The 23903-nt window shown below is 39.0% G+C and overlaps 1 protein-coding gene across 1 annotated transcript in view; it reads right to left on the reverse strand.

Annotated features, from left to right (window-relative positions):
• Nucleotides 1-4955: 4955 nt before the first annotated feature.
• Nucleotides 4956-23903, reverse strand: part of CCDC141 (coiled-coil domain containing 141) — a 108218-nt gene continuing 89270 nt past the window's right edge. Inside the window, exons 18-23 of the mRNA XM_075831152.1 lie at nt 17972-18112; nt 14049-14243; nt 12039-12222; nt 10777-10889; nt 9753-10633; nt 4956-5001 (exon numbers count right to left, since the gene is read on the reverse strand). Of these exons, the coding sequence (XP_075687267.1) occupies nt 4956-5001; nt 9753-10633; nt 10777-10889; nt 12039-12222; nt 14049-14243; nt 17972-18112 (1560 nt within the window). The remainder of the gene's footprint in view (nt 5002-9752; nt 10634-10776; nt 10890-12038; nt 12223-14048; nt 14244-17971; nt 18113-23903) is intronic.

The following is a 23903-nucleotide window of genomic DNA, read 5'->3' on the forward strand; positions in this document are numbered from 1 at the left end:
CGGCACCCGGCGATCATGTGACCAGTCACATGATCACCGGGAGGAATAGAGACAGCGCCACTGCTGCTGTCTCTATTCATATACACAGCATTCATTGAGCGCTGTGTAAAAAGACATCGGAGAAGACAGAAGCAGCTAAAGCTGCTTCTATCCTCTCCTCAGGGTCCCCGGCAGTCACTGACAGCTGGAGACCCGACATTCAGCTGCCCGATTGCGCGGACAGCAAGTTAAAACCCGAGCCGTAAAAAGACTATGGCTCGGGTTTTAAGGACCCTGACCGCAGGCCGTAAAAATACAGCCAGCGGTCGGGAACCAGTTAAAAATAGATTATACAGGTTGAATCCCCCCAGGCAAGATATTCATATCTGAAGGATTGTAGCAGACCTTCCATTGCCCCATTTCCACAGAGATATGTGTTTATTCAACCATGCAAAACATGCATGTTATAGTGGGAATCAATGATTTGAATTTTAGTCTAAAAAACTTTTTGCCGACAATTGACACGTGTATAACCGGTGTTCAAACTTTCTTTAAAATCCTTGATATTACACGGAAACTTATCTTCTAAATACAAGTAGTTTTACTATTTTTACTGATCTAATAAATAGCTAAATAAATTTACCATTAATTTGATGCATAATGCAGTTTATATAATATATGTATAATTTAAAGAGGTTGTCCTGTTTCAGCAAATTAATGTTATTTATTTTTGTATACTTAAAAGTTATACAATTTTCCAATATACTTTATGTATTAATTCCTCACGGTTTTCAAGATCTCTGCTTGTTGTTATTCAGTAGGAACACTCATTGTTTACTTCCAGTGAATAAAATTCTGTCTGTAGTCATGTGATGAACACTGGTGCACGGCTCGTTACAGTATGTGTTCGTGTGAATGGGCCCTTAGTGTATGTGTATCAGAGCCGTGTCTTCTAACGATTCCAGCACTTGTGTGTCCATCACATGACCATGGACAGAATATTATCCACTGGAAGTAAACAATGAATGTCCCTACTATATAACAACAAGCAGAGATATTGAAAAGCGTGAGGAATCAATACAGAAAGTATATTCGAAAATTGTATAACTTTAAATTATGCACAAAATAACCATTCATTTGTTAAATCTGGGCAACCCCTTTAAGGTGTATGTCCACCCTTAAACTATATTTCAAAAGAGATATACATTTGTATTTATTATAAATATAACTCCCCCCCCCTAAAAACATTGAGTAGCCTTATAAAAATATTACATTATTATATATTCATAATTCTGCTGGCTGTAACTGGAAACAGTCAACAAGCTTGTTGACAGACATATACCGAACAGCTTACCCAAGCCACTATGATGGAGTGGTAGAGATAGTATTTTTATATCAGATTACTATGCAGTGCCTGGGGTAAATGCTACACATCCCTGAATGCATATCACCTAAGCCATGAGATTTCAGTTCTGAAGTCGAATTCTGTTGGTAGCTCCAGACCAGTGGTCCCCATGTGTGGCTCGCCATAGGAACCCAGAGTAATAACCATATGCTCTTGCTACAATATGACATTAACATTATTACAGACATATCATATCCCCAGAAAGGTGCCAATTTGGGTGGCAGAATACCAGTGTGTTAAATTTCAAACTGAAATGTTTACCTGCATATTTAAATTTCGTGATCTTGTGTTTTTTCTACGTTTAATATCTTACAATTTTTTACTTAAATACGGCTCCTGGCCATCAATCAAAATTTAATGTGGCTCACGAGGTATAAAAGGTTGGGGATCGCTGCTAAATCAGGATCAGGACCTGACAAGTGATACAATCTATTTGCAAAGTTACTCCATTTCTTATGTAGAGAAATTGTATGTAAACTGCTAAATGGTGTTCAAAGGTGATGCTATGCTTTAAAGGGGGTTTCCGATAGCTTAAAGTGGCTCACAGTAGTCCAAAGTCATGTCATGGCACTGGATGAAACATCATTACTCTACAATTACATCAGGGACCAGTGAATGACTCTGAAGACCTCTGACACAGGAATGGTGTATCATTTTTTTTAACATTTGAGTCCAATTTTTAGAGGTTGGAAACCACATTTAAAGAATGGCTAGCCTAAAGGCAGTACACTGAAAAATAAACCCTTATAAAGTCATTGTCAAGCATTGTATTAGCTAATACAGTATCCAATACATGACTGACACAGAGATATAGATGATAAAAAGTGTTATCCAATCAACATCTGAAACCCATGGTGGTCTGCTTTCTGTCAACTTAGCATCACTGATGGGAGTGATAGTGGCTTTATAGACTGAGGTGCGAGCTATGGATTGACCAGTTTCCTTATTAGACACCTCTTGTATAATGGAGCTTTGGCCGGGTTGTTTTTCATGATCAACAAGATGATCACCTGTAGAGCATTTCTTATTCTTTCTGTACCTAAAGCAGAAAGTTATTATTTGTGGCAGGTTCATAATGAAACATTCCATACAGTGTAACAGAAAATATTCATGTACAGTCTTGATCTGCTTTTCCTGTAGATGAAACCGGCATGTTATAGGGGTTTGCCCATCAAGGACATTTATAGCATTTCCACAGGATATGCCATAAATGTCAGATACATGCGAGTCCCACCTCAGGGACCTGCGCCTATCTCTAGAAGGGAGCCCCCTAAACCATGTTCTATCTTTCTCAGTTCCCTCTGCCTCCAGGGCCACTTCATAATTTCCGACCATGTAAACAGTAAAACAGCGTGTTTCCCTAACTTTCACAGAAGTGAATGGCAGTTACGGAAAACACTGTAGTCCGCGTGCTACGCTGCTTTCGTAACTGCCATTAACTTCTATGGGAGTTACAGAAACAGCGTAGCTCAGCAAGCTACGCTGTTTTCCTGATTACATGGTCGGATAATATGAAGTGTCCCCAGGGGCAGCGGGAACCGAGAAAGCTAGAACATGGTTTAGGGGGCCCCCTAGATATAGGTGTGGGTTCCAGAGGTGGGACCCGCATCTATCTGACGTTTATAGTATATCCTGTGGATATGCCATAAATGTCCCTGATGGGAAAACCCATTTAACATAACAATAAATACTTCTATGCAGCAGGGGATGTGAATTGTTAGTGTATTTACCACCTATTGTAAATTGACATGCATGATTAAAATATCAAATAAAATCTGTGTATGTAAATCTTGTAAGGTACACAGTAAATAGGTCTGTGCTAGATTAGGCAATGGTAAGTATGGAGGAACTGAATTAAAGGGACACTGTACAGAGCAGATTTAAGCTGCATACTTAGATGATTTAGGGCAGCAAAATAAGGGTTGACCAGATCAGAGGAAAGTAGGAAACTCTTTCCCGAAGCTTTCATCTGATAAGATACCCCTCTATTTTGCTCTTCCTAGTTTTCTTCTTAATACATTGTTAAATGGAAGCTCCAACATGGCACATTATTAAAAATTCCCTAATACGTATCACTCTTTTTATGAGTTGAATTCAGTTGGGTAATAGAGCAGGCCATTTGCGGAGAAATCAAATTCTCTATTGCCCTCAATACGATCTGCTTATCTCAATATTGTAAACATTACTACAAATAAAGAATATGGATAGGAAAATTGCACAGATTGTGCAATATTATTATTATTATTAATAATAATAATAATAATAATAATCTTAAAAATATCTGAAAGAAATTATTCAGCCACATTTTTTTATATATTTTTTTAACAAAAACTTCCAATGCTATAAAATAACAAAAGAAGTAACACTCACCTTACCAATCCCCTGCCTCTCCTGTGCCGATGCTTTTCAGGTCTACCACCGGTCTCTGCTTTTCCTGCTCCAGGGATGACGTGCCGACAAGAGATGTGACTGCTGCAGTCAATTCTATGTCGACACCACTAAGGTCACCTCTGCGACCAGTGATTGACTGCAGCTCTCAGATGCTGTGTCGACATGTCATTGCTGGAGCATGAAGAATAGAAACTGTGGGGGATCTGGGAAGCGTCGGCATGGGAGCAACAGGGAATTAGTAAGGAGAGTATTACTTTTTTTGGTAAATTAGAACACGGTAAACTCCTGGTAAAAAAATTATGATGCGTCTGGACTACTCCTTTTAAGCGATTTCCAACATTATTATTGCATAATCTGTGCAAATTTCCCATCCATATTCCCTATTTTTAATAATGCTTCCTGTATTTTCTGAATAGTTTCCTGTATTCTGTTGATGGCACCGGAAAGGCAGCCCCAGAAAGTCTGATTTAAATCTAAATTTTATGTAGCTGTTCAGATATATTACCAGAATTGTATCTGCTTGTTACAATTAAAATAAGAATAACATTTCTGGGCTGTTCATACTTTTCCCTAATATTTATGTGTACAGAATCTCTATTAAAAAAACATACTTTTAAAGTGTATATTCAGCTATTACTACCTGGACAAAAAAATTACTAAGCTGTTTGACCACAAAAGCTTATCAGCTTCTGGGCGTTTGTAACATAGAGGCAGCTAATGGGCTATAGAAGGTAGGGGGCTTAGTCCTGGTTGATCCCATCCTTTTTGATGTTATGTGGCAAGAACATATACAGGACTGCTCCCTTCAAAGCAACTAAATTGTTAGCAAACAATGGGTTGGGGAATTGACCCAGAGGTAAGGTCCGGGAAGGGGGAATCGAACAGCAGACCCTTCTTTCCAGGATGGTAACCCAGAATTATAATGGAAAGCCTTTTGATCTTTGCTGTGGGGAACCTTCTCTTCTGTGTATGCCACTGGTTTTTGAGTGTGTTGACTTGGAAGTATATAACAATCAGCCTAAGCTTTGTTCAGGTCTCATACGTTATAATGGTAACTCCTTTATATTTATCAAACTGACCATTCATTGCCATGTGGAGCTCAGGCAGCTTAAATCTGCTTTGCTGTGTAAAACCTTACTTCATCTGGAAGTCATCTCTGGTGACATGGAGTACTTCTGATCTACAAATGGTGCATGTTCCCCTTGTTGCTTTTTACACCTTGAGTGCTGTCAAAAGAAAGTTTTTGCTATAAACTGCTTGCCAATCGTGTCATATTATATTATACCTCTGGGGCTGGCGACTAGCTCCATATAGTTAAAGTAACAATTAAAATAAAAGAAATAATAATCCAGTTGTGTTACATGAACGTGAATACATTTCGGGAAGCGTGATTGGGTGACAGCGAATTTATTCATTTATGTGAGTGACTTAAATGACTTGGCATCTTGTAATTTTAACAGAGATCTCCGTGGGCATTAGCAGTAAATACATTACTAAGGCTCTGTTCATATAAGCGTCATGGATTCCGTTTATAAGATAGCCATGACCGCTCTGCCAAATCTCTTTTCGAACAGATAAATCCTGACAAACCCCATTGATTTTAATAGGGTCTGTCAAGTTTCTGTTGGGGTTCCAGCATTAACTTTACATACTCTGCTATTCTTGCACCCAAAAATACCGGAAAGCCTGACGGAAAAGTCATCGGACCTAATGTGCACAGAGTCTAAAAGAGCAGGATCACATAAGGGGCATTAACATTTAAAAAAATACGCTTTAAAGTATTTTGTTCCATAAACACTTTTTAAATCATCATAACAACGCTGGAGCATTGAATAATTCTGAACTACAGTTAAGTTAACGTATGCTTTTTGTATGGATATTGGGAATTATGAACTATCGGATGTTTTGTACTTGGTTCACTAAGTTTCAAGTCCCCCAGGAGACCACCAGCAGCCCTTCCAATAAATTATTTTCAAAGCTTCCTAACGTGGACTTAATGTCCCATATACATTTTATTGCAGTGGCCCACTGTATAGAAAAGCAAAGACTAGCTATGTTTGGTATATGACAATGGGGTCAATGACATCTATCAGTATCCATCAGGATCTGTTAAAAAAATAGATCGTCACATGTATTATGGATCCTGCTAAAGCAGAGCACTTCATGAGACGAGCATATAGAGGGAAAGCGATGGGAAGGCCTTTCATAAGAAGAAGTACAATGATGGGAGTTTACAGGAGCAACACATTACAGTCACTTTAAAAATTATTACCTTTTGTAGACAAAAATTCGAAATTAGTGGGATTTACTTTTTTAATGAAAAAAAAGGTAATTGTAGCAAATAAAAAAATATATGTAAATGAAAGAAGTTTATGCTTGTTTTGTTTTTTGCCTGCACAGTACTTTAGTCTCATTCACACGCTGGTAATATGGTGGCCATAGAATTCTGTATGCCCAGACTGTACTGTGTGCCTTCGATTTCATACAGAATGCTTAAAACCCAAAAATCATGACATGCAGTGTTACTGAGATATTTTTTCCTGTAGAAGAATTGGTCCTCTTAGTAAATCGCTTCCTCTTTTTCATATTTTATCATTTCGGCTTCCAATTTACAGTTACTTTACACATTCATTGTAACACTTGATATAAAGAAAAGGTTAAAATCCAGTTACTCTATCTAATTTAAATGACTAAAGCTGGCCATCGATGCAAAGATTAATGCCATATTCTATTCTAAATCTATAGTACCAAACATTATAAATCTGCACCATTGGTCAGGATGCCTTTTATCCATGATTTATTTTTCTCGATTGTTAGCGGTTTACATTTTTCCATAAGAATGATGAGATATATTGTTCATATTGTGGGAAAATATCTATTGTGTATACATCTTTGTCAATGAACATCTAGACTGAAAAAAAGTATCTAAATGTTCATCTGATTAGGGAAGAATCTTCACATTTATGGCCAACTTAACATAAATGACTGAGTAGATCTGGGCTAAGTAGACCTAATCTCTTAAAGGGGTTTTTCCATGAAGGAGCTTTATGACATATCAACAAGGATATTTCATAAATGTCAGAAAGATGCGGGTCCCACCGCTGGGACCCGCACCTATCTCTAGAATGGAGTCCCTTAAACCCCGTTCTAGCTTTTTGTGCTCGCGCTGCCTCCTGGCCACTTACTGATTACATGGTTGGGAGTTATGGAAGCAGCATAGCTCGGTGAGCTACGCTGTTTCCGTATCTCCCATAGTAGTGAATGGCAGTTACAGAAGCAACGTAGCATGCGAGCAGCGCTATTTCTGTAACAACTATTCAGTTCTATGGGAGTTACGGAAACAGCGTAGCTCAGCGGGTTACGCTGTTTCCGTAACTCCCGACCACATAATCAGTAAGTGGCCTCCTGGCAGCGTGAGCACAAAAAGCTATGGTTTACGGGACCCGATTCTAGGGATATGTGCGGGTCCCAGAGGTGGGACCCGCATCTATCTGACATTTATGACATGTCCTGTGGATATGTCATAAATGTCTCTGATGGGAAAACCCCTTTAAGCAAAAAAACGGACATTACGACAAGTTTTTCTGCTTACATTTGCTGAAAACGCATGTATCACAAACATTGTATTCAGTAACAAATTTTATTAAAAATTTGTATATCACATTCCAAGTATATGCTAACCTTGGTAGAGGTAGCTATTACAAATACCACATTAGTGCCACCCTTACATAGTTTCAAGAAAATTATTTAAGAAAAAAAAAATGGAGGCAACTAAATAGTTTAACATCTCACAGATTACAAGTGAACTGAGAGGGGAAAAGTCCACATAACATTTTCACAAACCCGTTTTCATGTATTGCAAAATCACTAAAAAAAACAACAACAATCCACACAAAAAATAAGTTTAATAGTGAAATAGTTTGGTATCCTGCCAAAAACCTGTATTCTGTAGAGATACTCATGGGCACAAAACACAGTATGGGCTGTCTTCAAGTTAAATGTCATTGTGGAATGTAGTGTTAGAAAAGAAGTAACAGATGAGGAACTGGGTTGTGAGCTAGCTGAGGTAAAATTAAAATACACTATATGTTTATATATGGGAACCATGCTACAGAATTGGTACATGGGTCTTCAAGTTGGTCTTCGGGGAACCTCAAACAAAGGCATTTCAAACTTTTACATGTAATTATTTGTTTGTATATTGCCTGACTATTATTTTACTGAAGTGATTTAATCATAGAGTGCCTTATTTTAGTTGTCATAGTTCTGGCAAAATGGTCTCTTAAGGCACAGTTGTGTCCAAGACAGAATGCGAGGTAATTTTTATTAAATCCTACATCAGTTAATAAAGCAGTTACATTCTAATAATTTCTATAAAAAAAATAAAACACAAGTGGAAGTCCCATAGAAAATAAAACAATGTGATGAGTTTGGGTGGTTGCCTATTAACAAACAGAAGTGACTGTATTAGATCTGTATGATCCTGTGGAGACCAGCATGGCCACCTTGTATATTACATAAATTATAATTGCACATAGCGATACCATTGTTTCCACACCCGAAGCAATCAGGGCTTAATATATAATGTTAATGGTTACAGAAGCTGTAGAGCAGGTCCATTCTGGAGTTTCATGGAGGGAACATTCAATAAAATGGTGATTAATGGGACTTTACTGTCCCCAATTTACGGTATGGACTCTCTTATATTCATAGACAAGTCCAGAAGTGGATTGTCAAGAGACAAGCTAAATGACAAAAGTTCTTTGTAGCTGTTTGTGTAGCCCAGCGGTGCACAACCTGCAGCCCACCATGACATTCTGTGCGGGCCCCTGCCATCTTTGGCACCCCCATTTTTGTGGACTCCTCACAGTTTTGCACTTCTCTTAGAGGAAGAGATGAGATAAGGCTGCACATGAATGCAGCTCTCTCCATTTTGTGACCACATTGACTATAGCATATACTGTAGATATGTCTCTGATGGTAATACCCCTTTAAGCTGTATTGCGGCTTTTGCAAGTGGAACAATCTGGCAGTGCGACCCTTAGACCAAAAAAAGGTTGTGCACCCCTGGTGTAGCTGGAGCCTGAATTTTAAGGTAGGCAGATATTTGTATGCTTTCTCGAATTAGAATAAGGAGTTTGCTTTTTCCAGAAATTGTGCAACTCTTGCCCACTTGAATGAGGATGAGCTGCAATTTCAAAAACAGACTATGCTCAAGTGTGGCACTTTTTTTTGTAATCCTAATAATAGTGACCTAATATATGCATATACATTACTTACTACACCACAGAAAGTACAGGTAAATGTTGATCAGCTTTTTGAATTGAAACAACCTGCATTACTTGGAGCTCCCATTGTTTAGAATTATAGTTTTTTTTTCCACAGGATAGGTGATCATTTTCTGATCGCTGGGGCCCCACCGATCATGAGAATAGGGGTTTTGAATCCCCAGATCCTCCTCACTGCACCCACCGTAGTAAGGAGGAGCTTAAATGGAGTGCTGATCAAGCACTGAAAAAGTCAAGCTATGTATTTGGCTGTTTCCATCATTCCTATAGACTTTGATGGAGCTGCAGCGCACATGCTCGACCGTCACTACATTCAATGTCCTCCTCCTTTCTGTGGTCTAGCAATGGGGAGGAGCAGGGTGCTCGGGACCGTCGTTCTCCCGAACGGTGGGGTCCCAGCGTTTTGAAAATTATCACCTATCCTGTGGATAGGTGATAATTTATGATTCTGGGAATACCCTTTAACATCTTCAAATTCAACCAGCCACTATGTGATGCTACTTGTATAGGATATCTATAAGTTTATCTAAATTGCTGATCTGAAGCTCCCTGAGAACTGGTTTCAGAATGACCAAGGATGGAAGTTTTGATTACACACGTAATCTGTCAATCCTAGTGCACACAAAATGAGGAGATTATAATATAAACATAAATTATTCTAGATTTTATCTTCATTATATGCTACCCACCATGTTAGAGCAGGCTCTGGATATCCGGTAACTTCTACTTCCAAAGTAACTGGAGAGCCTTCCTTAACAGTTGCATTATGCAGGTGCTTGGAGATGGCAGGACTTTGACCTGCCAGACTAACACTGTTATGTTTTTCTGAAACACTTCTAAGCGCCTCTTGGGTAACCACATGCCTCTGGCAGCTTTTGGCAGGGTCTAACTGAAACATGAGACCAGAGAATTCATCTGGGGTAGCATGCGCCCTATCTTTAGTTCTAGCAGTTTTATCAGAGGCATGCATTTGTTCTGTTTTTTCCGTGCTTTCATAGATAGAACAGCGTTGCAAATGACTTTCATGCACCTCGTTCATCATGTGGTAGTTGGGTTTTGTTTTGGCAGGAGAAGCACTTCGAGAATAGCGGGTCTCATTTACTATTGTCGACTGGTGTGAGAATGGAGACTCTGCTTTGTATCCAACAGTGGGTGAATAGAATCTGTCAGGGTGACTAGGAGTTTTTTCCTTTTTGTGACTTGACATATCAGTGTAAGTGGCAGGTGTTAAGAAATCAGAACTGTCCATCACCCTTTTGCCACTGGTGTTTATGTGCATTTGCATGCTGTAGGAGCTGACATGCATGCTGTGTGAGCTGTAGCAAGGTTGCTCATCCTGCTCTGTCTCTGACTGGGGGAGGTTGGATTCAGGAGTTTCAGCAAGTGGAGGCAAGGAGATGTCATCGGGGGATATGCACTCATATTCATCCCCAGATGCAGCTTCTTCTGCCAGCAAGTCAGGCAGCAAGTCCGTATCTGCTTGTATACTACCATCTTTGGGAGTTACTAGTAGATCTATGGATTCCCCAGTCTCATCACTTATGGAAATTTCCGGAACTTTCTGCGGTTCCTTTGAGGAAAGAAAATATTCAAAAATGTAACAAATTTTTTGTTAGTATTTTCGACATAAGCTTACTATTTGTAATGTAAGTGAACATTTGTATTTAAAAATCCTTCAATATATTAGTAGTACCTTTTCCCACTTGTATTTACCTGCAATTTTTCATCCAGTTCCATTAAATAGATACATAAATCATTCACAGAGATGAGGGCTTCCTTGTGTTTTAACAAAGTCTTCTCAACATATTTTATTCCATCTTCAGCACCTAAAAAAAAATACAGGTGTGAGAATTGTCACTTATAAAAGGATATAAACGGATTAAATGTGTTCACTTAAAGGTCTTTAAACTGCTACTTTTGTGACTGGGCATTTTTATGTTATACACTATAAAATCTAGTCCAGTATGGAAGGCTAAACCAAATCTCGAGCCTGAAAAATACAGTTGAGCCCACTATTTTTTCTACTTTGCTGTACTAAGTCAGATCAAGTGACTTGTATGCTATTTAAAGTGTAACTAAACTTTTAAAATATTTAACATGTCATGGTGACAAGTTTTAATCAGAGGGGTCTGAGCACTGAGACCCCCACGATCACTAAACCGAAGTGGCAGAAGTGCTCGGGTGAGCGATGTGCCGCTTAGTTTCTGATCGACTTTCCTCAGAGTGGTGAACGGGCTAAATAGAAAGTCTATGAGTTCATACAATGCTCGCTCGGCTTTCCAAGGAAAGCCGATCAGAGAGGAAGCGGCCCAGCACTCACCCGATTGTTTCTGCTACTTCGTTTTAGAGATTTCTGGGGTCTCAGTGCTGGTACTCCCACCGATCAAAACTTCGGACATGTCACCCTGACATGTCAAAAGTTTTTTAAAAGTTTAATTACACTTTAAATAGCATACGAGTCACTTGATTGGACAAAGCACAGCAAAGTAGAAAAAAAGGGTGGAAGAATTAGCACTATGACATGTAAAAAGTTTTTTAAAAGTTAGTTATCCTTTAAGCTTGACTTAAACCATACTTAAAGGTCATGCACTCGGCAGAGCTGCGTGCACTAAGCCTCTATGGCAGAACACGGAGTCGCTGAGGTTCCCCATTACAGATAAATGCTTTTATGTTAATTTTGGTGCATCTTGATGACCTATTAGACATTTTTTTCTTTTAACACCACCTTTGATTTGGTTTATTTTGCGCCAGAATTTTGTGCCAGTATTTAAGCCCCGACCCTTTCTATTACATCACTCCATTTTCCACTAACCCCCAACCCCTTTTCGAGACACTTTTAAAAAGTGTCTAGTGAGGTGCAAAATGTGGCACATTTTTGAACACAGACACAGTAGTAAATCTGTCGCAATATGTCTAATGTAGACTAATACAGTGCTACGGTACTGGGTACAACATATGATAAATTAAATCCTCACCATAAATGTGTTTTGCAATATTCGTCATTTGCTGAATTCTTTCTTCTTGTTGTGGTACAGTGGGTTCCACAAACCTGTTAAACTGCCTCAATAGCACCTCTATGGATTCCTTGGTTTTACACTCTGCAGAATAACGTCCCACTCTGACAACTGTTGCACAAGCTTCTTCACACCAAAAATGGCTCTTAATAATACAAAGAGAAAACATGTTAATCTCAAATATTTGCTGCAATAAAGGATAGAAACCCCAGAAAACATTAGTACCTTCCAGTTGATTTAACTCATCAACAATGGAGGGTACAAGGATGAAGAAGGTATCTTCGGACTTGATGTAAATCACATCCTACCCCTGGACAGCTTATTTTGGCCATGTATGTGTCCCTTTGTTACTGACTGCTCCATAGTGAATAGCAATCAGTATTGTAATAGGGCCTGTTTTTTCCTTGACATACAACAGATCCTAATTATTAGGTTCAGATGTTTCAGTCACACATTTTGCAAACAGGTATAGGGTATATCTATGTAAAGTGTCGTAACATATTACCAAACATCTAAAAATTGTAGGCAAATGTTAGTAAAGCAAACACCATATACTTTGTAGTCTATTAAGAAATACTTACTTCCCTAATGTATACTAATTGTTGGAATTCCTTCAATGGAATCCCCTACAAAGGAATCAAGGGATTAAAGGCTATGTATACCTTTGAAATATTTATTTATTTTTTTAAATAAAATTGTGCATCAGTGTGTTTGGTGCAACTTTCAAAATACTTTTTATTAAAAATTATTTTTACTTTTTGAGATACAGCTGCTTTGTATCCTGTACACAGAACAGCTGTATCTAGCGCTGAAACCTGAATACGTCAGGTCAGCGGGACTGACGGGTTCAGTGTCAGCAGGTCCTGTGTGTCTCTGACACGCATAATCCACCTGTAATCGATCCCATCTAAGTTATGAACTTAGATGTGATCGATAGCAGCTCGATCCTGTGTGTCAGAGATACGCAGGACCAGCTAACACTGAACCCGTCAGTCCCGCATACCTGACAGATACAGGTTTCAGCGCGAGATACAGCTGCTCTGTATACAGAATACAAAGCAGCTGTATCTCAAAAGGTAAAAAATATTTTTTTATAAAAAAGTATTTTCAAAGTTGCACACTGATACACAATTGTATTAAATAAATAAATAAAAGATTTCAAAAGGTGTACATAGCCTTTAATTCCTTTTAGAAGTGGCTGTGTTCTGATCTGGATTAATGAAGCCACATGGAATTTGACATGGAATTGTTGGTTTCCTATCAGCAGACACAACAATGTGGGTCTACTAGACAGAATACAGGCTTCTGTATATGGTAGTCAGCAGCCTGTTGCCAATTGCCTAAACAGCTTATCATCTGACTAATCCCGCATGTAAGGAAGTGATACATACCATAATACTTTGTCTTGAGATCTATTAATACAACGACCAATTGTAACTAAATCATGGCTATCTAAATTTATATTTCAGAAGATAACGGGTTGTAATGTAGATATGTCTTTAGTAGCAGTAGCAGCCATGGTAGTACCCAAACCAGATCCAAGGGCTTAGTGGATTACTCCACATTGTGTTTTGTAACACCCGCACCCCCACGGTTCTACTGAACCAAACATAAAGCAGCAGAAGGATCAGTAGTGTAATAAATGTGGTTCAGTAGAATATCGGGGAGCAGGTGTTATATCCAGAATATGGACAGTTAAACACTGGCCCTGGTGGAATGGGGCCTTTCAGATTTCACCCAGGCAATGGAAAATGCTTTTTAGATATGGAAGTTTAGCTATACATTGGTTATCTGTATTTTTAGGACACATTTCTATACATATATCTATATACTTTATCTGCGCTTCATTGAAATCTTTTTTTTACTAGTAAAATCTACTGAAGAAATGGTACAAATATGAAAATAAAAGGATAATTGTGACATTACACTCTAAGTTTATTAAATAAACTGGAATAAAGCAATACTAATTACCTCCTCCATTATATGTTGTAGGTCTTCAGCCATTTCTAGGTACACTTTATAATCTTTCACCACACCACTAAACTCCTTCATATGTTTCTGCAGATCACTAATAGACTCCTGAATAATATCTGCTTTGTTCATTTGCTGAGAAGCGTTGCTTGCTAACATTTTCCTTTCCGTATTATCAATTTTCTTCTTTAAAGCCTTGAAACATAAGTGTAGAAAATGAAAATATAATTTATATATAAACAAAGCATTGAAATAATTATGGAAATGACTGAAGTGTTGAAATAGATGTATGTTTTAATGCTTCCATAAGTGTTTCATGTAGTTCACTTCTTAACAAGGCAATAAGAAATTATTTAGTTGTACACTCTGCGTATTCCCAATCTCTGCCCATATGCCCTATTAGGCCATATGAATGTCATAGAGAGGGGACCCCCATTCGTGACCACCCTCTATGAGCCAGAGTGGCTCCCGATCTGGTTGCCCAAGCTGTCAATGTATTACAAATTTCCTCTGCACACATTACATGGACCACATTTCCCCTGTCTGACTGGGCATGGCTTTCCTTAGCTGTTTGCCTGGTGTGCCAGGAGCCAGACCCATAGCCATCAGATGATTGCCACAGTGGGTTCAATATAGAAGGGGTTGTCTGTGATGAGAGAACTCTTTAAAAGGGGAAATCTACTTTTCATAAATAGGGTTTAAAACACTAAGCATAAGGAGATTTATGGATAGTCTCGTAGAATGTATACTTTTACAAGTCAGCAAACATGGCACAAATTCCTATGGAATCTGTGAAAAAGTCTCTGTGTGCCTCCATGTGAAATCCGAGGCACACGGAGGTACAATATGGGCCCATCGCAATATGAGTGCTGTATTTTAAACAGTGTATAGACTGTGCTGTAATGCAAGCCACAGTATACCATCCCTCGAATGCTGATTGTCCAGTTGTATATTAGACAGGTATCCATGAATCCCATTATATATTTGCCTTACACTTTACCTGACTAGTACTTTGATTCTTGTCATCATGTGATTTTAAATAAAGCAGTAGCCATTTAACAACCAGATATAAGTTTTGTGTATTTATTTTTTATTTTATGGTTCTGTGTTTTGTTACATTTTGCTGGGGAGTGAAGACCCATACTTTATCCAAAAGTCAATAATGCTGAATATGTAAACTGGCTATTAACATTGAGGACATATACTCTTATTTTTCATTGTCTTCCTTTAATATGGCTCAGCTATAGAGCACTGAAGAGATGAGTTGGGCTATTCTGGGCAACAAGACTATGCGCTTATGAAGCCCGTGTAGAGGATCACCATGTATTTCATTTTCCTCACAGCTGTCTTGTTGATGCGTCTAGATGCCTGGATTAGGAGAAATGAGCTGCTGATTAATCATCCCTATTCTCTGTGTGCTGGCAATATAAAGGTGGAGCATGAGACTGCAAGATTTGGAGGGTAAATGGGAAGTCCGCTTTGGACAAGCCCAATGTGTCGCGCCCCTTTAAATTCCCCTGCTGCGCCACCATAGATGAAGTGAAGTATTGCACAGTTCTCAATCAATAGGGTTTTCCATGTAATGGATGGACATGCCGGATCCTCCAGAGTGAGAATCTTTGCAGTCACTCTCTGCTCTGGATAAGAGGTGAAGATCCTGAGAATCCCAGAATAGGGTATTTGAAAATGGGGTTGTTAAAAAGAGACAACTCTTCAAAAAAGATAATAATTTTTCAAAGTGGAGATCCAGTTTGGAGTCACTTTAAATATCCTATTAGGGTACTGTTTTATGGACAATTCCTTAGCAGCAGCTCATCTCCCACTGGAACAAAGAATCCGGCAAGTTGAAATCCAACATAACCGTTCACTGTTTCCCCCAACATCTGCCATTGGGGGAGAATCGGAAGACCACAGTCATCCGATCTTGCCAAAATTGGGGAATTCAACGCATTTTTATCTAATGTATATAGACAGCCTTTTATAATCTTGTTATCAGAGTTACTGCCTTTACAAATAAGAATGATAATAGCAACACCGCAGAAGAAATGCTAGCACAGGCTTCCAGTATCCGTAGTTTCAGTTGCTGCACATCTCGTATCTTCACAGCATAGACAATTGCCTTCAGATGACCCCAAAGATAAAAGTCTAAGGTGGTCAGATCGGGAGGCATTTCTTCTGCGGTGTTGCTATCAGTGTGTGAAGAGTGGGAGAAGAGGGTTGCATTGACAATCCAACACAATGGGCAGCACTTTGAACACATTTTATAAGTGGTCAGAAACTTGTAAATAACTCATGAAAGAATAAAGTAACGTTAAAACCAAGCACACCATTGTTTTTCTTGTGAAATTCTCGATAAGTTTGATGTGTCACATGACCCTCTTCCCATTGAAAAAACTAAAGTTGGATACAAAATGGCCGACTTCAAAATGGTCAACACCCAGCTTGAAAAGTTTCCCCCCTCCCATATACTAATGTTCCACAAACAGGAAGTTAATATCACCAACCATTCCCATTTTATTTAGGTGTATCCATATAAATGGCCCACCCTGTATAATTATTTGCAGCCTGTAGTCTGTGAAAGGAGGGGCTGTCAGGCAGTTGGCACCTTCAGTTCTAAGACGAGGATTACGAGCAATAATTTACCCATCACGGAGTTACCATATTTTTCGGACTGTACTACGCACTGTTTGACTACATAAATTGTATCATAAACGAGGAGAAAAAAAAAGGTTTTGCCTTTAACTGTACATTTTCTGGGTAATATTGAGACGATAGGGTACCACAGTGCCCCAATACAATGCTAGCCACAGTGCGATAATACAATGCCAGCCACAGTTCCCCAATACAGTGCCAGCCACAGTGCCCCATAACAATGCCAGCCACAATGCCTCAATACAATGCCAGTCAGACTGCCCCATAACAATGCCAGTCAGTGCCCCAATATAATGCCAGCTACAGTGCCTCAATACAATGCCATACACAGTGCCCCATAACAATGTCAGACACATAAATACAAGATATTGGCAGCTATAGTGCTCTCACCCTCCCCTGAACTCACCAGACATCAGAGATGTGGAGAGACAGGGGTTAATGGTGTTGAACCTGCTCTTCTTGCTCTGTACATAGGAGGGGGCGTGGCTAGAAGGTCCTTGCAGATCAGTACCTGCACAGATTTACTCTGCTGCGTGTATTAATGTCTGTGTTATCAGTGAGATGATAGAATTCTGTGTGTAAGATGTGACTGTTAGTGAGCAGATGACACAGGTCTTTCAGACCTCATGGACACGGCCAAAGTATGGGAGCACAGTCCGTAAAAAACGAAAAGTAGGACATGCTCCATAATTCCCGGCACGGTTCTACGGCACGGACACCCTTCCGTAGTGCTATGGAAAGGTGTCCGCGGCCAATAGAACCGGGCGGTAGCGTAACTGCGGACCGTATTGCGGTCTGCAATTACGGAGATGTTTTACGGTCGTGTGCATGCGGCCTTACACATAGCACAGGACATGCTGCTTCCATTACACTGCACTGCAAGGACCTTTGAATCACGGAGCTCAGTCTCGGCTTCTTCACACAGTGGCAGCTATTTGACTTCAGGAGAGAAGACGCAGCAGAAGATTACAACGCATGTTCTAAGATAAAAACTGCGTCTTATAGTCCAAAAAATACTGTATATTTTTCACATAAAGTGAAATATGCCGTGTAATTGGAAATAAAAAGCGTGGTTCGCTCAAGAGTTATCCGTGTTATAATCATAAAGCTATGTTATAATCATACAGCAATTTTTTACATGATATTATAGTTATTTTTACACACTTATGCAACTATTATGTTTATATTTCAAATACAACACCTACAGCTATATACGATAAGTAAATATATCTATGCAATTTGAGAACATGTATATTGACTGCTGAATGTACCTGGATTTTTTCGACATACATGTCAACTTGCTGTATCTGGTTCTTAATTACTTTCAGATTCCGTCCTTTATCAGCTTTCTTTGTGTAGTTAAATTTCAAGTTATTAAATTTTTTCTTCAGATCCTTAAATGACTCTTTCAGCTAAAATGATAAATATGGCTCTGTTAACCTAGATACAAATAAAAACTTTAAGTCCTTCAAATATTGTCAATGCAAACATCAAACACATTGGGTAAACATGCCAAATAAAAATAAATAAATGTTCCTTTCAAACCAGTATCCACGTATCAATTTCCAACATCAAGTGGCACTTTTTCTGTTATGTTTTCTGTTTTATTGGGGGTGGGGGGGTGGGTTCCCATAAAAATAACAGGAAAATATTTCTCTGGCAATAACTGAATTGCAGGGGGGATAATCAGGAGGGGGTTAATTTATTTTTTTCCTGTTGTATACATAAAACAAACATATTCTGCAGCACTGTACAGGATTGTCACCATTCACATCAGTTCTGGTCCCCAATGCGGCTTACAATCTAATTTCCTTATTTCAGACACACACACATATATACTAGGGCCAATTTATTAGGAAACCAATTATCTAATAATTTACTATCTTTTTGGCGTGTGGGGGGAAAGCCAAGCAAAAACGGAAAGAACATACAAACTACATGCAGGTGTTGCCTTTGGTCAGATTCAAAGACAGGATCCAAGCCCTGCAAGGCATCGTGCCATTGGTGCTTTCTCTCGCACAGGTTACTTAATAAAACAGCACCTTGGTAATATGAAAAACTGTACTGTTAGGGGATTTTGAGGACCGAGTACGGCCATCACAACTTTAAGCACTAAAATTTATTTTTGTAACAAGTAAAAAAAACAAAAACCGCTAAACTGCTGATCAAGTCAAAGCAAAGTTGCTTGCTCAACATTGACACAACTGCACAGCCCTAGTCTATGTGAGATTCCAATAGATTATATTACACATAAAGATTATATATTATAACTAAAACTGTAAATAAGGTGATACTCTCTGGTCAATTTCACTTTTGTGAAACATATCTTGGGAAATAATGAACGTTCATTTCATCACTATAATACCTATCTACGTTATCCTCTAGTCATTCCAACCGTACTTGTTGGTAGGCTCTGAGACCATAGAAAAAGGAGATAGGGTTAGCCTTAATTTCCCCACTTTCTGGGGGGTCACAGAGCATTGCATGGGCTTCCTCTACGGTATGTATGCTCTTTGTAAAATCATTGGACATGCTCTCAAATTTTAATTGAATAATAATTCAATGTGAATGCTCATTCATTATACTGGTAGCAGATGTTCAATTGGAGATAAATTGTATCAAATTATTAGTTGTTACAATTGATCATTTTGTTTCTAGGGTGGCCATAAATTAGAAATAATTGCAAGTTGATCAAAAGTAATTTGATAAAAATCTTTACATCTATTGCCAGCTTAACTGTTTAGGTGTAACTAAAGAACATAATGTATAGCGGATGAGTCGTGAGGTCATTCCTAATGTTTTAAATACCAGGTTCCCTAAAGGGCAGAACTGCCGTGACGGAAATGATTCCTTATGTAACCAATGAATACCTAGACAGAGCACGAAGGTAGCTGGTGAAAAGTTTTTACGATGATTTACTCCGCATCGAGCTGCTTAAAAATATGGAGAGATGTTCTTGTTTGCACACATGTTATAGGGCAGAAATGAGAGGAGGAGGAGGAGGAGGAGGAGGAGGAGGAGGAAAAGGCTATAGAGTTTTCAGATTTCTGTCAGACAGGGGACAGCAGCTGCAAGCAAATACTGATCTCTGACACATGAGAGATGCGGAGACCTGGAGATCTGATTTCACATTCTCTCTCTGCCCATCGCAACGATCTTGTCATGAATCATCTCACAGTACTTATAGTTTTTGCTTGCACTCCATTAGCAAGAATAAGGTATATACAGTTATATGTTAGAGCAGCATCAGCCCATAACATCTAGTACCTGTACATGTTATTCAAGGGATTTAAACATGTACTGTACTAGTCAAAAAGTACAGATGTAGCAATCCTGATCTTGACTCTGATAACTTGCTGCAGCGTGATATCTTATCACTAAAAAGTCAAGTTAATGTTTCTTGCCACTGTGTATTTAACGCTTTAAAAGTCAATTTAGGCTGTGTTCACATCACCGTTGCCCTTCCATTGAGGGATTCCGACTGAGGTTTCCATCGGGTAACCCCTCAACAGAAAGGCAGACTGAAACCTCAGCTTCCGTTTCCCTCACCATTGATCTCAATAGTGACGGAAACCTTGCTAAAGGTTTCCGTTTGTCACCGTTGTGACAGGGTTCCGTTGTTTTGATGGAATCAATAGCACAGTCGACTGCGTTATTGGTTTCGTCAAGAACAACGGAACCCTGTCATAAAGGTGACAAGCAGAAACCATTAGCAACGTTTCCGTCACCATTGAGATCAGTGGTGAGGAAAACGGGAGCTGAGGTTTCAATTTGCATTTCCGTTGAGGGGTTATCCCGACGGAAACCTCAGATGGAAGCCCTCAACGAAAGGGCAATGGTGATGTGAACAGGCCCTAACAGATGGCTACACCTGTAGCAGATTTATAGTTAGTATTATACATGAATTTATATGGTTTCTGGAAAAATTTGCTATTTATGGTGATATTTCTCATTTTCTCCAACGTTTTCGCTTATCAATGATATTTCAACCAAGTACCACCAAGTTTAGGATTTGTCTTGATTTCGAAAACAATTATCAGCTGGTATCATATTAATGTTGTGCTGCTTGCAGTTGCCTTGACTCCTGTTTGTAGCCTGGGGCGGAGGGGGATACTTGCCTTTATTCTTCACACAGCTTATCCACAATATTTAAAAAAAAACCTTAAGGAAAAACTAAATCTGTGTTATGCCGAGTGCAGGTTTTCCAAGTAACTGTCATTTTGCAAGGATATCATGAAAAATTTATTTTGAGGCTCTTGAGATATATAATTATACACATATAATCACATGTCAGAAACATAGATAATTAGTCAAGATTTCATCACCATGCAATGTTTTGCAGCCAAATACACTTTGGGGGAAGTTACCAACGTTTCTATGTTTTATGGCACAGAAATATCGCAAATGGACCAAAAGGTGTTAAAAATTGAGGCCCTTTCAAAAAAGTGGGCTCCTGTCTGGGACTTCAATTTGTCAGGTCGGGGGCACTGACGGGTTCTGCATGTCTCCGATACGCAGTATCGAGCTGTTATCGATCACATCTAAATTCATAATTTCCTCAAGATAGGCCATCAATAGCTGATGGGTCGGGGTTCAACTCCCGGGAACTCAATAGGCCATCAATTTTTAGGGACTGGACAACCCCTTTAATAGTCAGATTATAATGTAATATTTGGTGTCTACTAATTTAATATATTTATTGCTATTGTCTATTAGAAAAAAAAACAAGCAAAGTGATATCACTCACATCCATGTTGTACTAGCATCTCTGGAGGAAAGGAATTGCCACCTAGCAACAGCTGAAGGCAGACCACCCAAAATATCCTTTATCTACACTCCGAAGAATTTTGTAGGCATGGACACAGAGGCTACTGCATAGTGGTGCAGACAAGTTACACTTGCAATATTTATATATATATATATATATATATATATATATATATATACACACACACACACACACACACACACACACACACACACACACAGTGGATATAAAAAGTCTACTGTTAAAATGACAGTTTTGTCATGTTACAAAATCAGTACAAGATGAATCATTTCAGAGCATGTGGGAAAATGTGTTCTGGTCTGATAAGACCAAGGTTGCTTTTTTTGGCCATAATTCCAAAAGTTATGTTTGGCGCAAAGCCAACACTGCACATCACCAAAAGAACACTATACCCATAGTGAAGCATGGTGGAGGCCGCATTATGCTTTGGGGCTGTTTTTCTGCAGCTGGAACTCGGACTTTAGTCAAGGTGAAGGGAATTATGAACAGTTCCAAATATCAGTCAACATTGGCACAAAACCTGCAGACCTCTGCTAAAAATAAACAACCTACATAAACCTCTAACCAAACCAATGGTGTAGACAGGGGTCCCTATTATACAGTAGACAACCTAAACGCGAACCATAAGGGAACATGTCCCCTAAAGAAATAATGATCAAAATATTTGGAAAAGTAGAAAATCTTTATTAAATATAATATACAATAACATAACCAGAATACAAAGGATGGACCATATACGGAGAAGAACAACAATGTGGTCAGATGTAAAAGACCAGAGACAAACAGTAACAACCGAACAAAAACCACTCATGTAACCCACAAAAGGAAAATATATATAGATGGAATGGTGCGTGCTAAAGTATTAAAGGGAAGGTGTCATGAATTTTTTATTTTTATCATATTGCTTTTAATATAATATTTTCAAAATTTTTATTTAATTGCGTTCTCATGTTCTCATGTTTTACTTTTTAATGTTTTCTGACTTTTACTTCTGTACAGGGGCTGCCATTTTTTTTTCATCTCTGTATGTGTCGATTAACTAAACATACAGAGATGGAATACGGAACATACAACCCCATAGAGAATGCGAATGGTAACCGTTCCATTCCAAGTTGCGTGCGCAGTCTGTGTGGGAACGACGCATTCTATCATCTTATATATCATCCATCTATCTATCTATCTATCTATCTATCTATCTATCTATCTATCTATCTATCTATCTATCTATCTATCTATCTATCTATCTATCTATCTATCTATCTATCTATCTATCTATCTATCTAAGAGTAAGCGGACCACAGCACTCATTTTCAGTGTTTCTTAGGATGATTTATTAGCACATTGTATTGCGAGCTTCTAATAACATGGGACATTTATTAAGTTAGCCAGTATAACTTTTGTTTTGCATGGACATAGAAAATGCCGTGTTCTAAAATTACATTTGGAGTGTTATAATTAGACAAAATTTCACAAAGTTTTTTTGTCATTGGAAGAGCTGTGAGGTGTTATGGCGGCCAATTGTGCCTTTTGTAGAGGGAAAAGCAGCCTCCAATTGTGGGAAAGATCAGTTAATTTCTGCTAGAAAAGTTTCAGTTGCTATATAAGTGTTAACAGAGGGCCCGTCGTGTCATACACTAAGATGACAGTGACAGCTGGACTTGCATAGCTATTACTGTAACATTTCAAAATATTTTCCAAGAGTTTAAAGGAGACTATAAATTCACACCCGTTATGTACAGTGCTGTCTCAGCTGATTCTGAAGTTCTACAGTCAACAATACACATCAAACATAGAGGCTATATTGCTTTGCAATATTTCATTTCTATAACAATCAGGGCCATAACTAGGAAATACAGGGCCCCATAGCAAACAGCCCCCCTTGTAGATAGTGCCCCCCTGTAGGTTGTGCCATACAGCCCCCTCTGTAGACAGTGCTATACAGCCCCCCTGTAGACAGTGTCACACCCCACTTGTAGATAGCACCCCAACCTGTAGATAGTGCCATACAGTTCCCCCTGTAGATAGTGCCATACAGTTCCCCCTGTAGATAGTGCCATACAGTTCCCCCTGTAGATAGTGCCATACAGCCCCCTGTAGATAGCGCCATACATCTCTCTCTACATAGCACCATACAGCCCCTCTGTAGATAGCACCATACAGCCCCCCTCCTGTATATAGCGCTATATAGCACACCTCTACTGTAGATAGCGCCATACACCCCCTCCTGTAGATAGCACCATATAATGACCCCCCTTCTGTAGATAGCGCCATATAGCAACCCCCAAACAAATAAAACAAAAAACATCATACTCACCTAAGCCCCGTTCCCATGACGAACGGAGCGATGGGATCCTTGTGTAGGCCGGCGTGATCCAGTGATGTCATCATGCAGATGCTGGCTTGCGCAGGGATCC

Source organism: Rhinoderma darwinii, chromosome 6 (assembly GCF_050947455.1).
Source record: "Rhinoderma darwinii isolate aRhiDar2 chromosome 6, aRhiDar2.hap1, whole genome shotgun sequence".
In the NCBI taxonomy this organism is placed as follows: Eukaryota; Metazoa; Chordata; class Amphibia; order Anura; family Rhinodermatidae; genus Rhinoderma; species Rhinoderma darwinii.